Source organism: Tupaia chinensis, unplaced genomic scaffold (genome assembly GCF_000334495.1).
Source record: "Tupaia chinensis unplaced genomic scaffold, TupChi_1.0 Scaffold000612_1, whole genome shotgun sequence".
Lineage (NCBI taxonomy): Eukaryota > Metazoa > Chordata > Mammalia > Scandentia > Tupaiidae > Tupaia > Tupaia belangeri.
Window position 1 is genome coordinate 5,162,596 of NW_006160131.1, and position 21,792 is coordinate 5,184,387.

General features: G+C 44.8%; 1 protein-coding gene across 2 annotated transcripts in view; it reads left to right on the plus strand.

The window, feature by feature from the left end:
• LOC102483151 (F-box/WD repeat-containing protein 11-like) overlaps positions 1 to 21,792 on the plus strand; it is a 70,207-nt gene that overhangs the window by 12,573 nt on the left and 35,842 nt on the right. The window contains exon 1 of one of the 2 annotated variants that reach the window (XM_006158949.3): positions 21,457 to 21,553. The exons of the other annotated variant lie outside the window; for it this stretch is intronic. Within the exon in view, the coding sequence (XP_006159011.2) occupies positions 21,503 to 21,553 (51 nt within the window). The 5' untranslated portion in view covers positions 21,457 to 21,502. Of the gene's footprint in view, positions 1 to 21,456; positions 21,554 to 21,792 lie in introns of those variants that run through there. 2 annotated transcript variants of the gene reach the window in all.

Consider the following 21,792-nt stretch of genomic DNA (forward strand, 5'->3'; position numbering starts at 1 on the left):
TTTTTTTTTTTTTTTTTTTTTTGGGGGGTTTTTTTTTTTTTTTTTTTTTCGCTATAGGGCATGTGCGCTCTCCAGACAGACAGAGAGAGACAGAGGCACAGAAAGCGAGAAATCACCCCTCGGGGGGGTGGTCATGCTGCAATCTCTTCTCCTCCATTCTCCTCTTGGGATCTTGGGCACGCACGCACACGCGCCCGGTGTGTTTTAAACCACCGGGTCCGGGACGCGAACCACAGTCGACTACGTGGGAGTCCAGTGACATAGCCATTACGCTAACTGCTGGTTCCCAACGCCTGGTGTGAGTTTTAAGCCACCAGGTCTGGGTCCTAAACTGCGGTCCACTATGTGGGACCCAGCAATATAACCATTACGCCATCTGCTGGTCTCTACTCATTTTAATTGTACTGTTTGAATTTGAAAAATGTATACACTCATAAAACCACTCCCACAATGAAGACATGGAGCAATTCTACCCCATCCCAGGTCTTCCCTCATTCCCCAGCCCCGTGGCAGCCCCAGGCAGCCTGCTTTCCGCAACTATAGGGCGTTAACAGCGTCCTGGCATTTCATATGGCTGGGCCCAGATGGCATGCACATTCTGCAGGTACTCTGTTATGGCTGGTTTATCTTTTTCAGCATAACTTTTTTTTTTTTTTTTCTTTTTAACTGCCAGAAGGTACATGTGCTTACCAGAGGGGTGGGGGGAGAAAAGAGAGAAAGTGAGAGAGAGAGAGAGAGAGAGAGAGAGAGAGATTCTCCTAAAAGGGCATGGTCACACTGCAAACCCCTTCCCCCCTCCCCCCGGGGTGTTGGGCATGCTAGGGTATATGTTTTTAAACTGCCGGGACTGGGACTGGAACTGCAGTCGGCATGTGGAAGCCAGTCCCTTAACCACTGTACTACAGAGATGGCTTAGCGTGTTTTTGAGATTTGTTTGTTTTCTTTTATTTTGATTTGCCAGAGGGTGCATATGCTCGTAGGAGAGACAGAAAGAGAGAGATAGAGATAGAGAGAGAGAGAAGCAGCCAGTGGAGTGAGGTCGTACCGTAGTCCTTGCTCTTCCATTGCTCCATCCAGTTGGGGTTTTGGGCTCATCCATTTCTCCATCCTGCAGGCAAGAGCAGCTTGTCTTTCAAGTTGCTAGAACTGGAATAGAACTGTGGTTGACCATGTGGAACCTGGCTCTCTTAACCGCTAGACTATGGGGCTGGTCCATTTAGGTTTTTAATAATTTTTAAAAACTTCTAATCTGATTAAAGAAATAATTTTGTTAAAGTTACAAGTGACATTGGGCATTTTTTCTTATGTTTATAGCCTGTCGTATTTCCTTTTGAAGAAAGAGAAATGTTTAGTTAGCCATTGTTCTGCTCTGCTGATCCTAGATCCAGGTGCATGGGTGAGTGGCCGAAGGAAGTCACTACAGTGAGGAACTTCGGGGCCTGGTGTCATGGGGCAGTGCTGCCCTGTGGTGCCTGAAGTGGCCACCTTCGTGAAGCCAGCTGCAGAAGTGTGGGCGTCACTCCGCACCCTCTCCCTGGCAAGGGCAGTGGATCCGTGCTCTGGACAGACTCTGGGTCTAGGTGCCCTGTGTGCAGCCCTGCCGTGTCGGTGCTCACGGGCCTCCTCAGGGCTGCCAGGACTTCTTCCCACCTTGACTTCACCTTTGCTGCCTTGAGCTGGGAGGTAGGGTTCTGTTGGGAATTCCTTCCTTCTCTCAGAAGACTTTCCTTTCTTTACATGTGTTGAACCTGCTTCCAGTGCATTTTTCCTTGTTATACTTTGTAGCAGTTCCTCAGAATGTTGTGTGGTGCCAGTGGGAGTCATATTTTATTCCCATGCTTCTCTAAGGATCTGGGTTCCCCCAGTCAGAAACTCTTAACCGTGGTCCCTCTTTTTTCCTCCCGAGTCTTGGCTATTTTTGTGTTTTTATTTTTCCTCCCTAGCTTCCTGCACTCAACAACAGTGATTTTTTTCCCTTCCACTTTCTGTTTCTCCATTGCACCACCTTCTGCGTGAGCATCCTGGTGAGCATCTGCGTTTGCTGTCCTTACCAGGGAGCTTCTCCCCAGCCGATATCCACTAGGCGAGGGTCTCTGTGCTCAGTTCTTTTCTTCACAGCTGTTAACGTACTTGCTGTGTTAATAATTGCATAATATCTTGGTAAATATATTGCATAATCCTCTGCTGGACAGTTTTTTTTAACGAGAAAGTAATCTCCCTGGAGACAAGGATCTTAACTGTCACGTCGTGTTCAGTCTGTGCGTATTCATGCCCGTTACTGGGTCATCGGAGAAGTCATGGTGTATTTTTTTTTTTTGGAGAGGTTTTTGCTATGGGGTGTGTGCGCTTGCCTGAAAGACAGAGAGAGACAGAAAACAAGAAATCACCTCCCAAGGGGGATGACCATGCCACAATCCCTTCTCCATTCTCCTCTCAGGATCTTGGGCACGCACGCACACGCACCGCACCCAGTGTGAGTTTAAGCCACTGGATCCAGGACTCGAACTGCGGTCAACTATATGGGAGTTCAGTGACATAGCCATTACCCCAGCTGCTGGTCTCGTTCTGTGCAAAAATGCATGATGAGTTTTCTGATGACCCAATAGTTGCCCAGTTGAATGAGAGAATAAATTAGGGAGTGCAGATGAGAATCCCCTCTATTCAATAGTACCTGTCATCTGAACTTTCAAAGTACTTTCAAGTACTTGTACTCAGCCCTTGGTGTTTTCAGTACCATCTTTCAATCTTAATTGACTTGATCCTGAAAATTAGGCAGTTGACAGTAGAAACTCCTTTCAGGGGCCCAGCAGGTGGTGTGACAGTTAAGGTACTGGACTCCCTATGGCCTACCGTGGTTTGAGTCCTGGACCTAGCGGCTTGCTTCCTTGCTTTCTTTCTGTTGCTCTCTCTCTGGTGAGTGTACATGCCCTATAACACATTAAAAATAATGATAAATAAAGTAAAATAAATAAATCTTAAAAAAAAAAGAAATTCCTTTCAAAAGGTAAAAAGACATTTTTCTTCCTGTCTACCAGATTTTAAATCTGTCATTGACTTTCAAATCACCCAGGTCGTTTCATTTCACAGATCCTTCGGCTGCCATTTTGAAGCAGTTGTCAGTGACCTTAACTGCTTCCCCACTCCCACTTTCTGTCCCGTCCCTGTGTGTGAAACAGTCATGAATGAGTTGCTTCCTGTGGTCAGTAATTTACTAAATGTTGCATATAATGCCCTCTTCTTGGAAATTCACATGATAATTGCTACCTTAATAATGTGTTTCCCAACATTTCCTAAAGTTTCTGACCTTAGAATTCGCTCCTTCTTTATTTGGGTTCAAAGGGACACAGTTATAGAAATGTTATTCTTCATGATTTCTGTGCATTTCATCCCAACTCTATTTTTTTTTTAATTTGTCAAGGGCATGTGTGCTTGTTGGAGAGAGAGAGAGAGAGAACGTGAAAGCATCCTCCTCATGGAGGACAGCCATGCCATAATTGCCTCTCCTTCATTCTCCTTTCAGGATCTTGGGCACACGTGCACATGGCACCAGCGTGTTTTACAGACTGCTGGGTCTGGGACTTTAACTGCATTCGGTCATGTGGAATCCAGCCACCTTGAACCAACGTGCATTAAAAAACCTTCATGTACTGGGAACCAGCAGTTAGCGTAATGGCTATGTTGCTGGACTCCCACGTAGTCGACCGCGGTTCGTGTCCCGGACCCGGTGGCTTAAAACTCACGCCGGGCGCGTGTGCGTGCGTGCCCAAGATCCCGAGAGGAGAATGGAGGTGAAGGAATTGCGGCGTGACTATCCCCCGGGGGGGTGATTTCTCCCTTTCTATCGGGTGATTTCTCGCTTTCTGTCTCTATGTCTCTCTCTGTCTGTCTGGCGAGCGCACGCGCCCTACAGTGAAAATCTCTCCAAAAAAAACAAAACAAAACAAAACAAAACAAAACAAAAAAAAACCTTCATGTACCATCAAAGTTACCACCTCTTGGGGACAGTGCTCAAATCTCCCCTTTTAACTTTATTCAGCCGCTCATGCACATGTAATTTGGTATGTATGGTGAAAGATCGTGGTGTGGTTTGAATGTGTGCTCCCAAAGTTCATGTGTTAATGCTTGGTGAGCTCCTCATAAACATAGAGAATTTTGCAGAATATCAGTGTCAGGCGAGCCCACTCTGTGACTGAAATGCAGTGAGGTAAAACAAGATCATTTTGTAATCATGTCTAAACAGAAAAATAACAGTAATCCCTGTCCTGTCCACAGAAATGAGCAAACATCTCCCGTGCTGGCTGACACGAGTGACTCTGCTGCTTTGCCGTCAGAGCTCTGGCCTCAGTGAAGTCTTCCTTATTCTAGACAGTGCATAGGGAGGTGCCTAATCAGAGCTGTCCCTACTTGGTAACAGCATCTATTCCAGAACAAAGACCCAATTTCTTTCTTTCTTTTTTTTAATAAAATAATTATTTTTTATTTAACTTTACGTGTTTATTTTAATTTGACCAGAGAGGGACAGAGAGTGTGTGTGTGTGTGTGTGTGTGTGTGTGTGTGTGAGAGAGAGAGAGAGAGAGAGAGAGAGAGAGAGAGAGAGAGAGAAGGAAAGTGAGAAAGCAAGCCACCAGGTGGTCTAGGACTTGAACTGTAGTCAGTCATGTGGGAGTCCAGCGCTCTTACACCACGCCACCTGCCAACCCTGCAAAGACCCAATTTCTAAGTCTTCACATCACTGGACAAAATTCTAGATCTTAGGCTAAGTCCTCTTTCATATCCTCCTGTTGAGATAGCTCATTATTCCCAGATGGTGTCCGTTTTTCCTTGTTATAATTACTTATAAACCTAAATTATTCAACCAAAAAAAGAAAAAACTTGGTGAGCCATTTGGTGATATTAAGTGGAGTTATGAAGCTCACTGAGAGTTAGCAAAAGGTTATTGAACAAAACAGGAAATATTCACGGATTGATTTTTTTTTTTATATAAATGACCTTTGAAAAACAAAGATATACACCATAACTTTTTCAACAACCCAATTGTGTGTTTATGTATGTATATGTGTAATTTATTTTTTTGAGGGGTTTTTGCTATAGCGTGTGTGCACTCGCCAGACAGACAGAGAGAGACAGAGAGACAGAAAGCGAGAAATCACCCCCTAGGGGAGATGGCCATGCCGCATTCCCTTCTCCTCCATTCTCCTCTTGGGACCTGGGCACGCACGCACATGGCCCAGCATGAATTTAACCCACAGGGTCTGGGACTTGAACCACGGTCGACTACATGGGAGTCCAGTGACAGGGCCATTATGCCAACTGCTGGCCCCTATATATATATTTTAAACTTTTTTTTTTTAAACATTTTCTATAGGGAGAGTGTCCTTGCTAGAGAGACCGAGAGAGAAAAGTGAGAAAGCACTGTGCAGGGGGAATGGCCATGCTGCAGTCCTCCTCCTGCATTCTCCTCTTGGGATCTGGGCACGTATACCCACTTGCCTGATGTGTTTTTCTGACTGCTGAGTCTGGGGCTTGAGTTGAGCAGTGAGTCATGGGCCAGCCCCGTGTTAGTATGTTCTTTCTTTTAAAGAGTTATTTATTTACTACTGTTAGTATTTTTTGAATTTGCTATAGGGCACGTGTGCTTGAGAGAGAGAGAGAGCGAGTGAGAGAGAGAAGCTTGTACTTTAATCTCGTTTTTGCGCAAGTGCTTTGAAGTTTCCTCTCCACACACCGAATTGGCCAAGGTTAGTCCTTGCTGTCGGGGCACAGACGAGGCCCTGTTGGTCGCAGTGGTTCCTCTGCCCGCAGGACTTCTGTGGTCTCAGATGACACATGCATTCCTTCCCTGAGCTATTACTCGCTTGTTCGTACTTGGTAGCCTCACTGCTCGGTTCAACTGGAGTGCCTACAAAGATGTGGGTAAGGTTTCTCAGTGTTGGCTTTCAGAGCTCTTTGGAAAACCAGGACATACTTTTTTTCTGTTGTATTTTCTTTCCCTTCTTCATTTTAAATTCTGCCAGAGGGTATGTGTGCAGGGCGCAGGTGAGCTTTGGAGTGAGGGGTGCCCAGGCCATCTGCAGCTCCTTCTCCTTTACTTCTTTCAGGATTTGGGGAGTGTAGTGTACCCGCCTGTGTTTTTCAATTTGCCAGGTCCTGGACTCGGAGGGTACCATCTGCCACATGGGTCCCAACCACCACACCACCGGTGGGCACGTGGCTTCTTTCGACAGTCTTCTTAGAGTGTGGAATGCTTATCCTCTTTGTTTTCTTCCTGTAGTATCCATGGTTCCAGCATGAATGACGTGTTCCTAGAATGTTTAGTTTTATTTATTTATTTTAGCCAGAGGGCTCATGTGCATGCTAGATAGAAGAGGAGGAGAGGAGAGACCACTCCCTTCCCCTACTCCAGTCACACCGCAGTCCTTTCCCCTCCACTTCTCCATCCTGTTGTGCATGTACCTGATTTTTTTTTCTTTTTTTTCTTTTGCCAGAAAGTTCATATACTCTCCAGAGAGAGACAGAGGGGAAGAGGGAGAGATAAGTGAGAAAGCCACACCCCATGGGGGTAGGTCACACCACAATCCCTTCTTCATTTCTTCTTTTGAGATTTTGGGCATCCCTGCACACAGGCTTGTAGTCTTTTTCAAGCCACTGGGTCTGGGACTAAACTGCTGTGGGCCACATGGGATCCAGCTGTTTCAGCCATCCACCATGCTACCTGCCAGCCCCTTCTATTTAGTTTTAACACATTCTGTGCCATGAACTCATAGGGAAGAGACTCCTTCCCACTTGTCAACCAGCAGATGGTGTAATGTTATGTTGCTGGACTTCCACGTAGTTTGAGTCCGGGACCTGGTGGCGTAAAAATCACACTGGGCACGTGTGCCTGCGTGCCCAAGATCCCGAGAGGAGAATGGAGGAGAAGGGATTGCAGTGTGGCCATCTCCCCAGAGAGTTATTTTTCTCTCTCTCCCCCATGAGTGCGTGTGCCCTATAGCAAAAATCTCTCTTAAAGATATAGAAGTGTGCTTCTCCAGGTGGAGCAGGCCAGGCAACTGAGCTTGTCCTTCTTCTTTGGCTTCCCTCTTTACCTGATCATCTTCCTCCACATGTTTTAGGATGCCGATTTATTCTGTTGGCAAGAATTGTGCCTGTAACTTGTTTGTTTACAGCAGTGCCAGCAGCATGCTGGGTGACATTGCAGACTCTCCCGGCTTTGCCATGGAAGCGGTGGTAGGTGTTCTTTCTGCACGGCACCCGGTCCCTTCATGCAGCAACACCCTCCCTATAGATTTCCACGTTCGTTGCCAGAGGAACCACTTCACTTGTAAAAGGCTGGGGAGCATCTCCGGGTCACCTTTCCTCTTTCCCTTTGTGTTTGTCTTTTTGGTGAATTACTGGAAGATGGAAGTTCCCACAATGTCATTCCTAAATCATTTTAACAATGGAATTGAGCAGATTTTTTTTTTCCATTTTATATATAGAGAGAGAGAGAGAGAGAGAGAGAGAGATTTTTGCTATAGGGGTGTATGGGGTTGCCAGAGAGACAGAGAGATGTAGAATGCAAGAAATCACCCCCTGGGGAGATTAGCCAAGCTGCATTCCCTTCTCCATTCTCCTCTCAGGATTTTGGGCATGCGCATATGCCTAGTGTGAATTTTAAGCCACTGGGTCTGGAAACTCGAACCACAGTTGACTACACGGGAGTCCAGTGACGTAACTGTTACATCATCTGCTGGTCCCATTGAGCTGGGTTTTTGACAGAGAAGTTGATGACGATCCAGTATGTCTTAAATTTATATTGGGCCTTTACATCATGTCTTCGTTACTTGGTAAGAGATATTCCAGTGTTGAATATTGCCCGTACTTACATATAGATGTGTAAAAAGTCTGTAAACCCCTGTGTTCACTTAACATGTGTTTAGCAGTGAATGTATAAATGACCTGCCCTTAAGGCGAGGTGCTTTAATGGAGGTGGGGTACATGCCAACAGCAGCTCCATGAGAGTGCTTTAGAGGACCTGGGCTAGACACCTATTTTAAGAATATGACAAAGTGATCCGTGAGGCCCCTTTCAGCTCCAGAAGTCAGTGAAACCCATGGCTTCGAGCAGTGCGGAACCCCCTTACCCAGCTGCCTTCAGGAAAGGACAATGCGAAGGGAATCAAAGACATTCTTGCTGTGCACCGAGCAGCAGGACTCCTGCGCTGCGCGCCCTGGCCCCTGGCGGAAGGACAGATTCATTTGTTCTTAGAGCCCAGAGGACTGTAAGGAACACAACTTCATTCTTACTTAACAAGGTCAGTTCAGGATACAAGAACAGTGGACCATATGAGAAAGAACAGCAGTGGAGAGTTTAATGTAAAATTAATTAAGGGTCCTAAAATATGCCCTGTGTTAGCTTTGACGATTCACTTTTCATGCCATTCCTAGCTAAAGAGGCGTGGTTTTTCATGACCAGTGTTTTCTAAACCTGTGTGTGTGTGTAGAAAATCATCAAGACTAACTTGTAATATGCGTTTATTTAGGATAGCGGCTGGTTAGGTCTCTGAAAATAAGTGTTTTTTCAAGAAATGAGCAGGGTTTAGAAAATAGCAGCGGTCTTGTTTAAATGATGCCAACTTTCATTCTTCAGGTGCTTACTCGGAGCTTGCAATGAGATAAGGGGGTATGTGAGGTGGTAGAAATTTTGAAAGTATTCGGAAAGAAGTTTTTTATAAAAGATTTTTAGAGTCAGCCAGGTGCTGTGGTTAAGACAACTGGATCCCACGTGGCTGACTGTGCGTTTGGAGCCCTGGATCCTGAAAAACACGTTGAGCACAAGTGTGTGTGTGTGTGTGTGTGTGTGTGTGTGTGTGTGTCTGTGTGCGCCCAGAATCCTGAGAGGGGAAGGATGAGAAGGAATTGTATATGGCCGTCCCCACCGGGGTGCTTTCTCACTTTCACTCTTCTCTGTCTTTTTCTCTCTCTGGCAAGCACACACGCTCTGTGGCAAACTGAAAAAAGAAAAATATTGGGACTAGCAAGTGTGGCAGTTAAGGTGCTGGACTCCCACATGGCTGACTGCAGTTCCAGTCCTGGACCTGACAGTTTGAAAATCATGCAGGTGTGTGTATGCGTGTGCCCCAAATCCCAGGAGAACGAGGAGAAAGGATTGTGGTGTGGCTGTCCTCCTGGTGGAGGACTTCTCATTCTCCTTCTTGCTGTCTCTTGTCTGTCTCTGTGAGAACACACGCCGTATGACAAAAAAAAAAAAGGTGTTAGTTAAGTGCTAATATTCTTTTTTTAAAAGAATTATTTTATTTGTTATTATTATGCAATGTGTCAGACAGAAAAGAGAGAGAAAGTAAGAGAAAGCAAGCCTCCAGGTTCGGGATTTGAACCATGGTCAGTCATGTGGGAGTCCATTATCTCAACCACCACCCACCTGCCAGCTCTAGTGTTAATATTCTTGAAACTGGTGAAATTGCTAGTTTCCCTTTGTTTGTGGAAATAATTTTTGATAACTGAATATTTGGTGTTGGGAATTCTTATGTTATCTGTTGAAGCGTTTAGCATACTGACATGTTTGGTAAACATAATTTTTTTTTTAATTGCAGAAGGTTGTGTGTGCTTATGAGAGAGAGAAAATGAGAACTCCGATGGGGCATGGTCACTCCACAATCTTTTCCCCTCCAATTCTCTTTTCCATCAGGATTTTGGGCACGCGCGCACACACACTCTCATGCAGCTGGGCGTTTTTTTAAGGCACCGTGGCCAGGATTTGAACTGCAGTTAACCGGGGGATGTGGCTTCTGCTGCTCTGAGTATGACTAGCATGTGCTGTGGGGCTGGCTTTCTCTCAACATTTTGAATCAGTAAGCAGTTAAAATAAAAATGCTGAAATAGAATAACGATCCAATTATAGTGAGAGTATAATTGAATTAAACCTTTATTGAGAGTAGATATAATAATATTTTTTAAGTCAGCTTCCCGAAAGTGATACCTTTCCTAGAAAAGGTGAAATGTTGTCCCAGCCTGGTGGTGCGGTGGCTGGGGTTGAACTGCAGTGCCGCAATGCGTGTGGCTGACCACAGGCTCTTATCCATGGATTGCCTTGAGAACTCCCTGGGTGCGTGCACCTTGTCCAAGAGCCCAGTGAGTTGGAGGACTGAGGAAGGGGATTGCAGCTTCAAGAGACTTCGAGAGTGCTTCTCTCCCACCCTCTTTTTTCCTTCCTCTTCCTCCTTTCCTGCCTCTCTCCCTCAGGTGTGCTTTCACTGTCATGAATAAAATAAGTAAATAGAACAGAAACATGAGAATGTTCATTATGTCAGGGGAAAGAAAGTTCTTATTGTCCATATGTTCTAATGTTCTGTCGAAAACATGGGAAGCTCTGCATTCTTGTGCCTGACGGTAGGGTAAGGATTTTAGCTTGGTTTATGGGAGGGTGAGCAGAGTCTTGCTGTGCAAACACTTCTAGAAATTCTCTGATTAAAGTTTTGTTTGTTTGTTTTGTTTTTACTTGGAAGTGGGTGTAGAAGTGCCAGAAAGAAAGAGGATTAGGGGCCAGCAGATGGTGTGGTGGTTAAGGGCACAGGATTCCACAAGGCTGACTGTGGTTCGAGTCCTGGCCCTTGCAGCTTGGTTCCTCACTTTCCCTTTCTCTCTCTGTCTCTCTTTGGTCAAATTAAAAAATAATAATAACAAATGGAATTAAATAAATCTTTTTTTAAAAAAAAGAAGATTAGAAACTTGAGTATTAGTGGGTTGTTGGAAAAGCCATGACATATTTTTTTCTCTATGTAAAACTGCAACATGACTTTTCCTACAACCCAAATATATTGGCTGCATCTGAAAAAAGTATTAGACAAGGGACTGGCAAGTGTGTTGTGGTTGAGGCACTGGACTCCCCCATGGCAGACTGTGGTTCGAGTCCTGGACCTGGTAGCTCGCTTTTTCACTTTCTCTCTTTCTCTCTCTCTCTAGTCAAATTTCTCTTTTTCTCTGGTCAAATTACAGAATAATAATAAATAAAATTAGGTAAACATTCTTTATTTTAAAAAGTTAGACAAAAACAATAAAATAAAAATCAGCTGTATTGGGGGCCAGCAGTTGGTGTAATGGCTGTATTGCTGGACTCCCATATAGTTGACTGTGGTTCAAATCCTGGACCCAGTGGCTTAAACTCACATCGGGCACGTGTGTGTGTGTGTGCCCAAGAGCCTGAGAGGAGAATGGAGGAGAAGGGATTGGGGCATGGTCATCTCCCCTGGGGGGTGAGTTCTCACTTTCTGTCTGTCTCTCTCTTTCTGGCGAGCGCACGTGCCCTATAGCAAAAACCTCTCAAAACAAAAATCAGCTGTATTTAGGGCTATTCACGGGAGCATGTCTTGCTAAGACGCTGTGCTTTGCAGGCTGAAACCTTGTGGGAGGCTTTGGTTTGATTCCCAGTCCAGCCTGAAGGCCAGGTGTATGGCGTGCCAGCACCTGCAGCCCCAGAGGCTGAGTCGGGTGTGAGCTCGAGACTGGCCTGGGGAACATAGTGAGGCTCTGTCTGGAAGAGCCGGTTGTCATGATGTGTGCCAGTGGTTCCTGCTTGGAGGCTGGGGTAGGAGAATCAGGGTACAGTGAGAGCCTGACTTAAAACAGTCACCCATCAGGGCCAGCATGTAGCATGGGGGATAGGTGCTAGACTCGCACATGACCGAGTCCGCGGTTCCAGGCCTGTACCTGGTGGATGAAAGTCACACCAGGCACATGTGCATGCATGCCCAAGATCCTGAGAGGTGGACTGAAAAGGGGTTGTGGTGTGGCCCTCCCCTGGGGCGATTTCTTGGTGTCCCTCTGTCTCTGTCTTTCTGTCTCAAACATTTTAATAGCAGAAGCCTTGGTTCTGAATGCTAGAAGACCCATCAGAAAGCTTCGTGGCCTTATTTCCATTACAAATGTGGGTGCTTCTTGAAAAGCAAGTCTGGGCCATGGCACACAATGGCATAGTTATGTGGATCACCTTTTTAAAAAATTATTTATTCATGTATTTATTTTTCATTTTGACCAGAGAGAGACAGAGAGTGAGAGAGAGGGGAAGTGAGAAAGCAAGCCACCAGATTCAGGACTTAATCCCTGGTTGGCCACGGAGTGTCCAGCACCTTAACCACCATGCCACCTGCTGGTCCTGTGGATCAGCTTTTTATAAAAAGTTCATTTTCTTCATGAGAGAAGAAAAGAGAGGTGGTGAGGGAGGACGGGTGGCACCTCTGACTGGGTTTCATCATGGTGAGATCTGACTCCCCACAGCCACCTTGGCATGTTCAGGGTAACTGTCCAAACCTGGGCGTTCCCATAGGGCTCCAGTGTCACATAGGAACTCTGGTCACCTGCATCACGCTGGGCCTCATTTGGATCAGCCTCAGTACTTGCTCCGTTTGCCTTGCGGGAGGACTCTGCAGAGGGTTCCCAGATGGGGACTTTGTAGTTCTCAAACCCATGTTTAGAAAGCTGGGTGTCTGCTTGAGCTGATCTGCTGTGTGGGTCTTAGCACCCAGTCCCCACTCCTGGTGTAGACGCCCAGTGGAGAGGTGCTGCCACCAAGTGGTTACGAGAGGGTGGCATGTTCATCTCACTTTCTGTGTCTGGTAGCCCCATCCTACTGTCATGGTGTTCTTTGTTTTATATCCTATCAATAGGGCATGGTGGGAAACTAGGGATGAAAAAGGAGGCACTGGATTCACTGGATTCACATTAGTTGAGTGTGAAAGTAAATGCTAGCCCTTAGGTCTGCTTTGTGTAACCCAACAGAAAAAGATTCGTGTTGGTTGCAAAACAAAATGAGATAGGTCTTGTTGGTCTCCAAGAGACTCGTCTTTCTCACTTCTCTCCAAGTCATGCTTTGCTCTCACACCCGAGAGTCATTCATTCCTCTGCTAAACCATTGGTCTTATCACTGACTCCAGCATTGGCTGGAACAGTGAAGTTTAGTTGTTTTACTTGAAGGAATTAAAAGGTTCAGAACACTTACTAGTCTGTAAAAAGTCTGCGATATCGATAACAATACCCATGGTTTCTGTATTGTTTGTCCCCCTCTTTCACTGGGTGCCTGTTAAACGGACGTCTTTTTTTTGCTCATAGCAGATGTTCCCCACATGCTCTAGAAAACATGGGCTCAATCTCTGAGGCTGGCTTGAATTGGCTCTGCTTTGAGGTATGCTACGCCTTACCCCTTCCTTACCTCCTAGTCTAAGAACCTCTTCCCCCAGCCCCACGCCCAGGTTGCGTGACTGTTTCACTTCCTCTCTGACAGGCATGCAAATAGTATGTATGCTGCGTTGCAGGAAAAAGTCTTGTCCGCATTGATGTAAGGCTGAATGCCACATCTGGGAAGGCTTGGTGGCTTACTGGGGCTGTAGTCCACAGCCCATGTTCTGGAGGATGAAGCTCCATGCTCTGTAGAATGGTATGGAAGAGATCCCTGATTTGGCCCCTGGCTGTCTCCAATAAACTTTCCTTGTATCACTCTTGAATATTTTAATGCTAAACTAATCGCAGACCCTTTCCAGGAATGTAGTTATTTCTTAACCCTGTGGCTTATGCTATTTATTCTGCCCAGAATGTTTCTGTTTTCTCCCTCTCTTTTTTTTTTTGAGAGGTTTTTACTATAGGGCGCGTGTGCTTGCCGTAAAGACAGAGAGAGACAGAGAGACAGAAAGTGAGAAATCACCCCCCCCCGGGGGGGGGGAGGGCCGCGCCGCAATCCCTTCTCCTCCATTCTCCTCTCGGGACCTTGGGCCCCCATGCGCACCATAGGAACTCTGGTCACCTGCATCACGCTGGGCCTCATTTGGATCAGCCTCAGTACTTGCTCCGTTTGCCTTGCGGGAGGACTCTGCAGAGGGTTCCCAGATGGGGACTTTGTAGTTCTCAAACCCATGTTTAGAAAGCTGGGTGTCTGCTTGAGCTGATCTGCTGTGTGGGTCTTAGCACCCAGTCCCCACTCCTGGTGTAGACGCCCAGTGGAGAGGTGCTGCCACCAAGTGGTTACGAGAGGGTGGCATGTTCATCTCACTTTCTGTGTCTGGTAGCCCCATCCTACTGTCATGGTGTTCTTTGTTTTATATCCTATCAATAGGGCATGGTGGGAAACTAGGGATGAAAAAGGAGGCACTGGATTCACTGGATTCACATTAGTTGAGTGTGAAAGTAAATGCTAGCCCTTAGGTCTGCTTTGTGTAACCCAACAGAAAAAGATTCGTGTTGGTTGCAAAACAAAATGAGATAGGTCTTGTTGGTCTCCAAGAGACTCGTCTTTCTCACTTCTCTCCAAGTCATGCTTTGCTCTCACACCCGAGAGTCATTCATTCCTCTGCTAAACCATTGGTCTTATCACTGACTCCAGCATTGGCTGGAACAGTGAAGTTTAGTTGTTTTACTTGAAGGAATTAAAAGGTTCAGAACACTTACTAGTCTGTAAAAAGTCTGCGATATCGATAACAATACCCATGGTTTCTGTATTGTTTGTCCCCCTCTTTCACTGGGTGCCTGTTAAACGGACGTCTTTTTTTTGCTCATAGCAGATGTTCCCCACATGCTCTAGAAAACATGGGCTCAATCTCTGAGGCTGGCTTGAATTGGCTCTGCTTTGAGGTATGCTACGCCTTACCCCTTCCTTACCTCCTAGTCTAAGAACCTCTTCCCCCAGCCCCACGCCCAGGTTGCGTGACTGTTTCACTTCCTCTCTGACAGGCATGCAAATAGTATGTATGCTGCGTTGCAGGAAAAAGTCTTGTCCGCATTGATGTAAGGCTGAATGCCACATCTGGGAAGGCTTGGTGGCTTACTGGGGCTGTAGTCCACAGCCCATGTTCTGGAGGATGAAGCTCCATGCTCTGTAGAATGGTATGGAAGAGATCCCTGATTTGGCCCCTGGCTGTCTCCAATAAACTTTCCTTGTATCACTCTTGAATATTTTAATGCTAAACTAATCGCAGACCCTTTCCAGGAATGTAGTTATTTCTTAACCCTGTGGCTTATGCTATTTATTCTGCCCAGAATGTTTCTGTTTTCTCCCTCTCTTTTTTTTTTTGAGAGGTTTTTACTATAGGGCGCGTGTGCTTGCCGTAAAGACAGAGAGAGACAGAGAGACAGAAAGTGAGAAATCACCCCCCCCCGGGGGGGGGATGGCCACGCCACAATCTCTTCTCCTCCATTCTCCTCTCAGGATCTTGGGCATGCATGCACATGCGCCCGGCATGAGTTTAAGCCACTGGGTCTGGGACTCGAACTGCGGTTGACTACATGGGAGTCCAGCGACATAGCCATTACGCTAACTGTTGGTCCCTCCTACTCGTTTTTTGTGACTTAGTTTAGGCATGCTTTTCTTTTGTGTGGTGTAAGTCTGTTGTTTGTGTGTGTGTGTGTGTGTGTGTGTGTGTGTGTGTGTATTGCACTGTACTTTCTTAGGATTCCCTCCTGTGAGCCCCTGGAGGATAGAGGGCTTGGTTTTCTGTGTGCAGATAGATGTAAGTTCAGATTTTTTTTTTCTTTTGAATAGAACAGTATATTTAAGCTACTCTACTTATAGGAGGTAGAAGAGGCTGGTAATGATCCTTTGGGAAGTGGTTTAAAGAAAACGATTGGGAAGTTGTAGTATATAAGGCAGATTTTAAAATCAGAGGTTATTACATTAGAGAGATGATTAACATAAAATACCTCTTTGGGTAGCTTTTAAAAGAATTCCCTCTTTGAGAGAGAATCAGGGCAGGAGATTCAGAACGATCTCATCTAGGAATGAACTGAAGTGAGCTTTTGTGAGTTCTTCGTGGGAGCCGGTCAGAAGGCAAGGTGCCTGCTCCGCCTTTTCTGTTTGATTTCTGGTTCCTATGGCAATAGGAAGAGTGCCTAGGACATTTCTACCTCTTTTAATAAACTTTTTGCTTTGAGAAATACTGAAAGGTATTATTCTCTGTCTTTACTGACTTCCAGCGAGTCTCAGCATGGTGCCCTGAATTTGGTTTTTATCATACGGTGAATACGACAACAGAAATAAGCACCTTCAGCCTCTTTGGTTAATGTTATTTTCCTTGGGTATCGAACCTGCCAATATGGAATCTCGTTAATTGTTTGCTGTTAATATCAGAATCCACTATGAATCATTTCCTTTTCTCTATGAGCCACCCTAACTTAGACTGGTCACTATGAGTAGCTAGCCCTGAAGTTAGAGCAAACATACCTTGGAGATTTTTACTCTCCAAAGTCTCCGCTTAAGTACCCCCACTGTGCTCCTCCTGGATTTCTCATCAACTCCAGGCTGAAGCCTCAAGAGAAAAGAGGCTTAATTTGCATTGTTCTCAGCTTAACAAGTAGGTCAGTAAGTATTTGTTAATATTGGCTAATACCCATGGTATCAGGCTAAGTTTTTCAGATTCAATTTTTTTTCTTTTTTTGGAGAGGTTTTTGCTATAGGGCACGTGCGCTTGCCAGACAGACAGAGAGAGACAGAGAGATAGAAAGCGAGAAATCACCCCCCAGAGGGGATGGCCACGCCGCAATCCCTTCTCCTCCATTCTCCTCTCGGGATCTTGGGCATGCACGCACACACGCCCGGCGTGAGTTTAAGCCACCGGGTCCGGGACTCGAACCGCAGTCGACTACGTGGGAGTCCAGTGACATAGCCATTACGCTAACTGCTGGTCCCAGATTCAATTTTTTAAAAAATAATTATTTATTGGGGCTGGCAGGTGGCGTGGTGGTTAAGGACACTGAACTCCCACATGGCCTACTGTGGTTCAAGTCCCAGACCTAGGAACTTGCTTTCTCACTTTCCCTTCCTCCCTCTCTCACTCCCTGTGGCCAAATTTAAATAAATAAATAAATAAATAAATAAATAAAGTTAAATAAAATAATCTTTGTTTTAAAACTTTTTAGAAAAGAATTATTTAATTTTATTTATTCATTCATTTATTTCAGTTTGACCAGAGAAACACACACACACACACACACACACACACACACACAGAGACAGAGAGACAGAGAGAGAGAGAGAACATGAGAAAGCAAGCCACTAGGTTCAGGACTCAAACCGTGGTCGGCCATGTGGGAATGTGCAGAGCCTTAACCACCACACCACCTGCTGTTACCTAAATAAAATCTTTTTTTTTTTTTTGGAGAGGTTTTTGCTATAGGGCATGTGTGCGTGCCATAAAGAGAGTGACAGAGATAGAGATACAGAAAGTGAGAAATCACTGCCCCGGGGGATGGCCATGCTGCGGTCTCTTCTCTTCCATTCTCCTCTTAGGATTCTGGGTATGCACACACATGTGCCTGGTGTGAGTTTAAGCCACCAGGTCTGGGATTCGAACTACAGTCGACTACATGAGAGTCCAGCAGCATAGCCATTACACCAACTACTGATTTTAAATAATTCTTTAAAAAAATTATTTAATTTTATTTGATATTATTTATTTTTTACTTTGACCAGAGAGAGAGAGAGAGAGAGAGAAAGAGAGAGAGAGAGAGAGAGAGAGAGAGTGAGAAAGCAAGCTGCCAGGTCTGGGACTCTAACTGCAGTCAGCCATGTCGGAATCCAGCGCCTTAACCACTATGCTGGGCCCCCTTCAGATTCAGTAAAATAGTGTTCCAGAAGCTTAAAGATAGATCACTGTTAGCTTTAAAAAAAAAAAAAAGAAAAAGAAAAAGAGAGACAGAAGTCCATGCCATAATTATAGCTAATAAACCTTTTCGTTATTAAAGAATGTTGGGCAGTAGTTGTTTCAGAATGATCAACATGGGTTTCCAAACAAGTCCCTAATTTAAAATGAGAAGCTTCAAGGCCAGCAGGTGATGTGATGGTTAAGGCTCTGGGTCTCCACATGGTCAACCATCGTTTAGTGGCTCGAAGTCACTCTGGGCACATGTGCATGCATGCCCAAAACATTGAGGGGAGAATGGAGGAGAAAGCATTGCAGTATGACGACCACTCCTGTGGGTTGATGTCTCACTTTTCCTCTCTGTCTCTCTCCGGCCAGTTCAAGCACCCTATGGCAAAAACGTGTGTGTGTGTGCGTGTGTATGTGTTTTAGAAGGTGTCAGGAATCACTGTTGTGGTTTTAGTTGCATTTTAGTGCTCTTAGGTACATGTTGTAGACTTTAAATTTTTATCAATTATTTTCAGATTGGATCAATGTACTCTGGTCCATTAGACCTAAGAGGAACGTTGTTAAAACCAGCAGGTAAAGCTTCCATAGTAAAAGATGTGTGTATTTCCTAGAGTGCGGTTTCTGTCGCGTGAACTCCTTTTTTCAGCAATGCAAGTCGTCACTTAGTCCCTAGGTAGTAGATAATAATAGGACAGTTCTATTAATACTGCTCTTAACAAGCGACACTTTGCTTTTAACCAAGTGGATAACAAGACTGGTTTTGAAACTGGGAGACCCCAGGCCTAGGATGATCTGAGAGTCGAGCCTCTGATTAATGAACTGGCATCGCCTGGCACACCAGATCGGCAGTGCCTTGGCTCAGGCTGTCTCTTCCTATGTTCGGTTGGGAAGCAGTGTTCAGCGTGGATCATGGTGCACAGTGGCTCTTGCCTCAGACAGCTTGAAAGCCCATCACCAAGCTTGCACTGTGGTTTTCTTCATCTCTTTGAGCTTGTGTTTTTCTTATGAATGCTGGGAAAAGCATACCTATTGTGTAAAATGATTTTTACAATGAGATGAGATATCCTTTATTTGCGTTTAGCATTTATCCTTTATGTATGGCGCTGGTACCTAATAGATGCTCAGTAAATCCTGGCATCGTATCATTGCTTACACCTGACTGTGTCCATGTGCTAAAGGTCCATTTGTGGAAGTAAGACCCTCACACGGGATTCCTGAAAAAGACTGCTCAGTATACAAGTTCAGCGTCAAGCTTTACAATATCAAACTTGTAATCAGTGGTTGATATTTTGAAATTAGGTTAGCTTTATTACAATTGTATTTTAGTTGTTTTTGTGAACATTTTTGTAAATATTGACTGTATGTTTAGGAAACCTTGAAGATGGTTATTTCTGTCCTCTGGGCTTTAGTCTCTTCACATCTAATATTATAAACAGGGGCGAGAGGTTGGCTGGAATGGTCTTTATGGTCCTTCCCGTTCTCATAGTCTAAGATTTTTTGACTTATTGAATGTGAAAAATTGCCCCCTCCCCCCAATTTAGATCCCAAGTTATGAAAAGAATCCAGTCAGTACCTTATGCTTTCATGGTTTTTACCGTTTGAGGCAAATGCTGTTACACCTTGCAGTGGGAACCCAGCTGTTCTTACTGGATAAATGAAAACTGATTTCAAGGTGAGGTGGTGGTACTCTGATACTGGCTGCCGAATGCAGGTGTAATCCTTAAACTGATCTTTGCCCGTCCACTTCTGATGCTTGAATTCTGATGTAAGAATTCCTTTAATAAGTGTGTGAGAATGTCTGGATAGGAAGAGTTTGTTGTAAGAGAAAGAAAACTCTTGAGTCTGCTTAGATTGGGATTAACTTCTAGTCATAATTCTGCCGTCCACTAGGGTTCCCTTGTACCTTGGCCAGGTAGCTGTTGGACCAGATCAGGGTCTCCTTTACTGAACCTCAGTTTCCTCATCTGTGAAATGGAATAATTTCTATCTTATAAAGATTATTATGAGGGGCTTGCAGGTGGCATGGTGGTAAGGGCTCTGGACTCCCACATGGCCAATCATGGTTTGAGTCCCAGACCTGGTAGTTTGCTTTCTCACTTTACTGTTCTCTCTCTCACTCTGTCCATCTCTGGTCAAATTAAAATAATAATAATAAAACTAAATAAATATAATTCTAAAAATATTATTGTGAGACTTTGCTATGTCAGTGGCTTAGCATATAACAAGTTTGACAAATGGTGGCTAATTCATTATATTATACAAACACACAGCATCCTTCCCATAGTTGATCCTCTATGACACAGAAAGTGTGGGTCAGCCAAAAGTCTGTGTGTCTGGAATGTCGGTGACACATGGCTACTGTATTGGCTCTGGTAAGCTTTGGATGTGTGGCATTTTCATTGCTACCAGGAAGCTGGTCAATTTTTGATTCCATTTTGTTCCTCTGATACTTGTTCTAAATACTCTCTGTGGGCTTTATCTTGTAGGTAAAATGTAACTAGCAAGCAGCAGATACTGGATAGGATTCCAGGTCTGTCTGATTTCAAGCAATGCTGTCTTTGTTTATATTATGGTTGGGATGATAAGAGAATTTATCCGCCAAACCAGAACACTTGGAGAGTGGAAGTTATGCTGGGACATTAAGTGTAAACCGGGACTGTCTCAGGCAGAGGGGGTGTCTGGCCATCCTAATTACAGTGAGGGTAAAAACGTTTGTAAGCTTGGGCCTGTGCTTCTGAAATAATTGTGGTTGAACCTGAGCACCTACCTTCAAAAAAAAAAAATTTTTTTTTTTGCATGACTATTGGTTTTGCCAGAGTAAATTAATTAACCTTAGAACTGAAAAAAATATTTATTCACTGCCATAGTCTAATGGTTATTAAGCACTAGCCATGATACATAAGGTCATTTTTATGTTTTACTTCTTTTCTGAATTCTTTTAAACTAGCAAACTAAAAAGAGGATGGGAAGAATAAATAAAACAAGCTGTTTAATTCTTAGTTATGTCAATTGAACTTTGTAAAGAAAATCCAAAATGCAGATAGTGGTATTCCAACATTTTACTCTTTGGGAAGGCCGAGATGTGGATGTTACTGGAAATCACATTTTGAATGGGCTCTTTTATCACCCGAATCTGTCACTCTATCACTCATCTTTCTTGTCTTTTTTATCTTACTCTATAGGTCTCCTCTGATTTTACTTTAGGGGTGTGGAAAACTGTATTCACGTTGGTAAAGTTGGGGTGATCACAGTGTTTACAATAGGGCATCATAGTCTTGTGGAAGAATGGGGGATTCAGTAGCAGACAAAGCCAAGTTTGAAATTCTGGCTCTCCCCTCCTTTGCTCTGTGTCCTTTTGCAAATCACTTAACCTGTGGGCCTCAGGGTCCTTACACTGTGGTGTGAGGATTAGAGAATGCATTTAAAGTGCCTGGCACATAGTGGGTCCTTAAGCAGTGATGGCAATTACGATCATATGACATAGACCAGAAACCGTCACTTGGATGAAGTTATAGTCCTAGTCTCACCACTGATTTTGTTTTATATTCAGACTTGCACAGTTCCCATTAGTGGGTTTTCATTTAAGCTCTCTCTCCCTCTTGATTCTGTTCACTGTATCATGAGAAATCAGTGGTCGGCAGCAGACACCTCCTTTCCATAGAAAGTGGGCCCTCTCCCAGGTTTCAGTGAACTCGGGGCCCTTCCCGGACCTCCAAACTGAGGGTGGCCCCGCCCCAACTAACACTCGAGTTGCCTGTGTGAAGGAGTGATTTGTTGCGGCCTCTAACTGCTTCTTCTCTTCCTTCCTTTTTGTCACCCTGCAGTGTTCTGTGCCAAGGTCTTTGTGGCTAGGCTGCGCCAACCTGGTAGAGAGCATGTGCGCACTGAGTTGCCTGCAGAGCATGCCCAGTGTCAGATGTCTCCAGGTGCCTCTCTTCTTTCTTGTTGTAAATGTGTTTTACGTATGCCATGAACATTTGTTGAAACTTGCAGCAGTGTGTTTAATCCAATGTTAAGTCTGCTAAATGTTCTGTGTAACCCTCTGCTTTCCTCCAGCCTGGGTGCCCCGCACGGAGGGGTTAGTACCAGGGGGGCCCTCTTGAGCGGATGGCTCTTCAGCTGGGCCCTGTCCTGCTCCCCTCTCTGCTCCTGCTTTGAACTCTTT